This window comes from Lontra canadensis, unplaced genomic scaffold, assembly GCF_010015895.1.
Source record: "Lontra canadensis isolate GAN:19392208 unplaced genomic scaffold, GSC_riverotter_1.0 scaffold20, whole genome shotgun sequence".
Taxonomy (NCBI): Eukaryota; Metazoa; Chordata; class Mammalia; order Carnivora; family Mustelidae; genus Lontra; species Lontra canadensis.
The window spans coordinates 25,012,511-25,019,873 of record NW_022631014.1 but is presented as its reverse complement, the minus strand read 5'-3'; the positions used below and the strand labels follow the sequence as shown (position 1 = coordinate 25,019,873).

The 7,363-nt window shown below is 42.0% G+C and overlaps 1 protein-coding gene across 1 annotated transcript; it reads right to left on the bottom strand.

Moving 5' to 3' along the window:
* Window positions 1-965: 965 nt before the first annotated feature.
* On the bottom strand, window positions 966-7,100 carry ZNF852 (zinc finger protein 852). Its single transcript, XM_032861398.1, has 2 exons — window positions 7,024-7,100; window positions 966-4,554 (listed from the first exon to the last, which is right to left on the bottom strand). The coding sequence occupies exon 2, from the start codon at window positions 4,541-4,543 to the stop codon at window positions 3,104-3,106; it is 1,440 nt and encodes a 479-aa protein (XP_032717289.1). The 5' UTR covers window positions 4,544-4,554; window positions 7,024-7,100; the 3' UTR covers window positions 966-3,103.
* Window positions 7,101-7,363: the final 263 nt, after the last annotated feature.

Here is a 7,363-nt window from a genome sequence, read left to right as displayed (position 1 = left end):
CCCTTCTGGTTTTTAAAGCCAAATGCTATGGGTTTGTCTTTCCCATATGAGTTCCCTGGCACAAGGGCCCATTTCTCTGCCCTCTTTGTTTGTACAGTTCCCTCCCTCCTGCAGGTAGTCTCCCTCCACCTTTCTGACCATTCTTTCAGATGCAGCTTTTTCTCTATATTTAGTTGTGCAGTTTGTTCCATTAACCTTCAGTTCACTCTAGATTATTGACTTGGATGTGAATAGTATCTAGTTGAAAATGTGGTGAGTTCAGGGTCCTCTTACTCTGCCACCTTCCCAAGCTCCCTGGTTCCTGTATCAACATCGTGTGACTGATTGCCTAGTTACAACTTTGCCTCTTTGTTTCAGAAATTATGCAGACAGATAAATATGACTCAGTTATCATTACTTGATATCCCTGTCTTTCCAGATTTACTTCAATTTCCTAGTTCTTTCTACCTTAAGGAGACAGTACTGTCCAGACCCTTCTTAACAAACTCTTCTCAAGGATTCCAGCAGCTGCAATCTCCTAGTGGCTCCAGTCATACCTGCTTCCTCAGGCCTTCACAAAGGAGCCCAGGTGGGGAACCCTAGCACATGCCAGGGACATTCCCCAGCTTTCATTAATGAGAGAGATATATACCCATTTTTATAAAATTCTAGAAAATGCAAACAGATCTACGGTGACAAAAAGTAGATCAGTAGTTGCCTGGGACTGGGGCCAGAGCAGGAATCTGCTACAAGAGGACTCTTTTAGGGATGATGAAATGTTCTGTATTTTGATTGTGGAGATGGTTTCCTGAATGGAGTTATCTATCAAAACTCATTCAACCATATACTTTAAATAGATGCAGTTGTTACACATATTTCATGACTCAATAAACTTGATTTTTAGAATGCAAAAAAATTTGTTCACTATCCAAAAAGAATTTTTTTTAGATAGTTTTGCTAACACACAACTTAAGTGACACACAGACTGGAAATGAAAAGAATATTAGCCCTTATTTATTGTATACTTAGAAAAGCTAGGAAATGAAACTAAAAAACTATTACAACTAAAAATAATTTAGCATGGCAACTGGATCCAGATAAAATTTAAAAAATTCAATACTTTTAAAAAATACTAGCAATAACCAACAGAAATTGAGGTGGCTTTCATATATAGCCCATTTTCCTCCATGCAAGAGCCGGAGTACTTTTCAAGGAAGTAAGGACATTCATTCCTGCTGAACATGTACACCAGACTGGTGGTGGGGGGTAATATGCTTATGAATAGTGCTGGCTCTCCCCATCCAGACTCAAGAGTGGTAAGAGGATGAGCAAACAACAAACAGAAGGTAAAGTTACCATACAATAGGCAGAGGGTTCTACTGAAGACATGACTAGTAATGTGCAAGTCACAGTGGAGGAATGGGGATATGCTAATAAGGGCTCCTTCTCAGAATCTGGATGCTCCCAAGATAAAACACTTTAAAGAAAGTCCTATCTGCAGATCTTGTAAAGGAAAATGGAAACAAACAGCAAAAATACATCTGAAAACAGAAATTTAATTTAAAACACTTATTTCAAAATGGCTAATTTCTAGCTATATACTTCATTCAGTAGTTTTTACAGATCTCCCCAATAACATTCTTCCTAATCTTTTCTGAGATGCCTCCCCCCAAATCACATCTAATTCTTATTTTCTTTAGCCTCAATTCTCTTCCTTTTCTTCCCCATTATCTCAGATATAAATCAGAGCTCACAATAATCTCTCCTCTCCAGGTTACATAATCTGACATTGCCCATCTAACCTCCTCCTCTGCCACACTGTCAATCCTACTGTCCTGCTAAAAGAGACGGGGAAGACACCAGAGGCAAAGCTCCCCAGCACTGGGGCACTCCTGCATTGGTGGAAGGAATAGATGTTCAAGCTAATGTCTCATATGACTATAGGACTCTGAAAAGACCTCCTGATGGCCCAGAAAATTATTACAGTAATTAAATGTACTCCTCTCACCTTGACATTAGATGGCAGTTACAGGCAGACTGAACTACACAGTAAGGAAATCAGAGTCACTCTGAGTACAAATCACAGAAAGCAGGGAAAAGTACATGTCAGTGGGATAACTGCTGACTCCAAAACCTAGACAAACACACACAGATATGCATGCATAGAGGCATGCTCAAGCATAAATTGTTAGTTCTTTGAGGCTGAGGTAACAGCACTAAAACTCCCAGAGGTATATGCAGAAGATATGAATGACACCTTTGTCTGTGGTATCCTATGATATCCATCTTTAAAAGTCTTAGGTCCAGTGGTAGAAGGGAAGTACATGCCAGTTTAAGAATGGTTGAATTGGAAAGGTGAGTTTTAAAAAATTATTAAACTAGCATATGAAAATTATCTATATGATAAAATAAATCCCTAACCTCAAAGAGCCTACATTAAGTTGGTATGAAAGTACATACCTATGCCTTGACAATTATTCTGAATGCAATTTAATAACAATTGCAAATTGTAGCACAGACTAATTTGAAACACTGAAGTCAAATCAAAAGACTTTTAGGAGGAAGGAAAAAGCATCTTAAGAAGAAAGTCTTTCTGAGATGAGCTGGATCTTAAAGGGTCTGAGAGATAAAGATTAGCACACAGGAAGAAGAAAAGGTTTTCTAGATAGGAAATACAAGTGATGAGGATCTAGACTGTAATAGAATTTTTTAAAAGGCCACACCCAAGATAGGAAAGAATGAGAGTACTGGAGAATGACTTTATGCAAATGAATTATCTAGACAGAAAGGAAGCATTTAGTTACTGTCCTTGAAAAGCACACAATTTGATTATGGGATTCCTAACTAAAACCAGAGATACATTTTTAAACAAAAAAGAGAGAGAAGGTAGGAATGGAGGGAGAGAAAAAGGTAGGGAGGGAACCTACAAGTACAAGAAATGTGTAGTCCTTACTTCCCTCATAGTTGGGAAGGATGGCCCTGTGACTCTTCCACCTTCATGACCCAGCAGAAAGAATGCAGGGATTGGACCTCATTGATTAGTGATTCCAAGAGGAGATCAGGGTATCTTTCTTCCAAAGAAAAATGAACTCAAAATATCTTGCTCTGTCTTGGGGAATCTTTCTTAACAAACGGAACGAGCCAGAGCTGAATGCTTCTCTCCAGTGTGAGTTCGCTGGTGGTGATTAAAAGTGGAACGCTGACTGAAGGCTTTCCCACACTCAATACATTCATAGGGCTTCTCTCCTGTGTGAACTCTCTGGTGCACAGTGAGCTGTGAGCTGTCACTAAAAGCTTTCCCACAATCACTACATTTATAGGGTTTCTCCCCTGTATGGGTTCTCTGATGAACCATAAGGCTAGAATTATGACTGAAGACTTTCCCACACTCATTACATTCATAAGGCTTCTCACCAGTGTGAATTCTCTGGTGTATAATGAGGTATGAGTTCTGATTGAAGGATTTTCCACACTCGTTACATTTATAGGGTTTTTCACCTGTGTGAAGTCTCTGATGTCGAGTAAGACATTTACTGAGACTGAATGCCTTACCACACTCATTACATTCGAAAGGTTTTTCTCCAGTATGAATTCGCTCATGGTCAACAAGTTGAGAGATCTGACTGAAGGCTTTCCCACACTCAGTACATTTATATGGTTTTTGTCCAGTGTGGAGGCTCTGATGTCGAATAAGACATTTACTCCGACTGAAAGCCTTGCCACATTCATTACACTCATAAGGCTTCTCCCCAGTATGGATCCTCTGATGATCAACAAGATTTCTATTAGAACAGAAAGCTTTCCCACACTCACTACACTTGTAAGGTTTTTTACCAGTGTGAAGTACCTGATGTCGGATGAGATTTTTACTTCGACTAAAGGCAGCCCCACACTCATTGCATTCATAAGGTTTCTCCCCAGTATGGGTTCTCTGGTGGTCAAAAAGTTTGGAACTCTCATTGAAAGCTTTTCCACACTCATTACACTTATATGGTTTCTCACCATTATGGAGTCTCTGGTGTTGAATAAGATGGGAGCTGTGTCGGTAAGTCTTTCCACACTCATTGCACTCATAGGGCTTTTCCCCTGTGTGGGTTCTGAGATGAACTATGAGTTGAGAGGTCTGCCTGAAGGTCTTACCACATTCATTACACTCGTAGGGTTTCTCTCCAGTATGGATTCTCTGATGTCCAATGAGGTGTGAACTCCAATTGAAAGCTTTACCACATTCATCACACTGATAAAACTTCTGTCCCTTTAGAACTCCTTGACATTCTACAGCATTAGAGGACAGATCCAGATGTTTCCCAAGTTCATTATAGTCATCACATCCATCCTTTGTGGACTTATCTTTTTCCTCGTGTGTTATTTTGAAGAGCTCATTTTCCATTCTGCTCCCTTCTTCCTCTGAGGGTTGTCCTTCCAGCTTTTCTAAAGTACCTTCACAGGCAGCTCCTGCCTCTGGCTCCCCAGAAACTACTCCACAGAGGCCTCCAGATGTCCCATCAGATGACACCAGTCCTTTAGAAACTTCCCGCTCTGCAGGCAACTCTGAATGCCACATCCTAGTCTCACCTGCTGCCAAAAGAAAGAAGAATACTTTTATTAATTTCTTTTTCTCCTGATGAAACAGAATCAGGAGTCTGTGGACCTGAGAAAACCTTCATGTTAGGGGATACATTAAGAGATGAAATATTAAGAACAAGAGAAAGATGGGAAATAGCTCAAACTTTTCTTCATGGACAGAAAGACAAAGAGGGGAAAGAAGGTCAATGGGAAAGGGTGGAAGAAGAGCTATCAGGACAGAGCTCTGTCCTGACAGCTCTTAATTGCCCCACTTATTTGTCCAATCAAAAAGAGCAGCTGGAAGGCAAGAGAGCAGACTGTAAAGGTGGTGTGATCTTACAGAAATCACTTAGTAAAATGATGACCTCTAACGTCCTTTCCAATCATGACACTGTATAGTTCTGTGGTTCCTGGCAAAGATAGTGGGGAGAGAGGGGCGCCTGGGTGGCTCAGTGGGTTAAAGTCTCTACCTTCGGCTCAGGTCATGATCTCAGGGTCCTAGGATCGAGCCCCGCGTCAGGTTCTCTGCTCAGAAAGGAGCCTGCTTCCCTTCCTCTCTCTCTCTGCCTCTCTGTGATCTCTGTCAAATGAATAAATAAAATCTTAAAAAAAAAAAAAAGATAGTGGGGAGAGAAAGGAGGGGAAAATACCTCAAATCAAATATGAGAAACAGTATGGGCAAATACAATTAGGAAAAAATGTACCAAAAAAGTGAGTCTTACATGTGAGGACAGTGACAAGATTCAGAGAATTCACAGGTTCAGAAATACTGGGGGAAAAGTATTGTGGAAGGGACAGCAAAGCTCTAAAAGTGGGGATTCCCCTAGTCTCTGATGCACTAGACTGGCAGAAGTCAGTACTGTAAGTACTACATTTCTAAAAAAAAATTAAGAAATGGATTGATAATTTGAAATATGAATCAAAATACGTCTTTGGTATCTTGATAATCCGGAAGCATGGGAAACTACAGAGTTGAATATTTCCTTTCGTATTTGGAAAAGGTAGAAGTAGCAAGCAGTCATGTCTGAACACAAAACTGGTTCCTTTTAACCAGGACCACAAGCCATCATGGCATTTTAGCATATGGAAAGTTATAGCTATCTGGCTCCTGGACTCCTAAGCCCATCCACCCTCTCCAGAGTTGGCTACTGTCCTAGACTTGCCAGCCAGAGAACCTGCCCTGAAAACACTCCTTTCCAGGAAGCTGTCCTGCCTCAGTCTTTCCTGAAGGAGAAAATGAGGCAGCCATGTAACTGGTCTCAATACATCTCAGACCACAACCGACTAGACCAGGGCACCATGCCCAAGTGTAGCTTCTCTGTATGTTACACTTCAGCCTCTGTTGTGGCCAGGGGCAAAGTTCTGCCCAAACAGAGATGATACTTAATGGCTGAACCACCCTTGGAGGCCCTCTCTAAGTAAAATCTGAGCTGGAAATAGGGCAAAATAAAGAGAACTAAAACAAGAAGGCGCTCTAAACTGAAATGAGGCATGGAGAGAAGCCAAGCCATTAGGGGCCATAGCATGCAGAAAGTATATGAGAACGGGAAATCTAATAAAGAAGTAGCTATGAGGGGACAAGAGATTTAGAGTGAAGAAAATGGGAAAACAAAACAGATATGCAGGGAGCAACTGCCTTACATTCTCTGGCATAAAAATTATTTGCTGTTGTTGCTGAGGGTCCTGTTTCCCAAAGGACGGTCTAAGTGGTAGGTCTGATCAGGGTTTCCACTCCTTCCAGCCTTATTTAAGTAACACAGCTCAGGACTTACAATAACATGAGTGGCCCCCTATTCCTTACAACTACAAATTCTAATCAAACCACCCTAGGTCAATTAATAATGGAGTAAAGACAATGTTGATAACTTAGGGATGAGTGATGGACACAAAGAGGTTCATTACAGTATTCTCTCTACCTTTTCTCATCTTTGCAACTTTCCATGATAAAAAAGCTGGGAAAAAATAGAATAGAGGAAAGAAAATGTAAAGAAAAGAATGCAGACTGTATTACTGGCAAACAGAATCATTAACCAATGAGGCCATGCTGCATAGTTTTCCGGCATGATGCACCAGTACACAGCTCTCTGACTGAGGGCTGGACCTTTCCACTTCCTCTCAGTATAGTGCACAGGCAGGAACCGGTATGCTGCAGATTCCTGGAATGATAAGCTTCTACTGCTCGGGGATATTCCCAGCCTGAAGGGCAGACACATCACATCAGGGTACCAAGAGCCCAGGTAGGACCCTGGTGGGTCTAGGGGTGAGGGAAGCAGAGAAGCTGGGATGACACATCTAAGAGGACAAGTCCAGGGCCAGACAGAATCCGTGAACTCAGCAGGCAGGACCCAATTCCAGAGGAAGCAATTAGGCAGGGAAACCACAGGATTAATCTCAGAATTGGCCAGAGCCCTGAAGATGAGCGCTAGCTATTCTCAGGCCACAGCCTTGGGGACTCAAGGAAGACAGAGTCCAGCTCACCTGGGGCCTGACCATCTGAAGCACAGTTGCCACTGCCTGATCTCCTGAATTCCCAGCTTGGAAAAGGGCAGGCACCTGGGAAGGACACTGACCTGAGGGAGAAAAGAGAGCTATGAGGACAAGCCCTGCTTCGGCTCCAATAAGGTCTGTATCCCAGGGAGTGGGTTCAAGAGAACCCAGGCAGCTCCACACACTACCTCTCATTCCTCTTCCCTACAGGCATTATTCTGACTGCACTGTGAATTTTCCATGCAGGTTTTACTCTGAGAGTGAAGAGGGTTCCCTGGTTCAAGTGAGATATGGCCATTCCTCCCAGCCCTCACTCATTTTAAACTCTCTG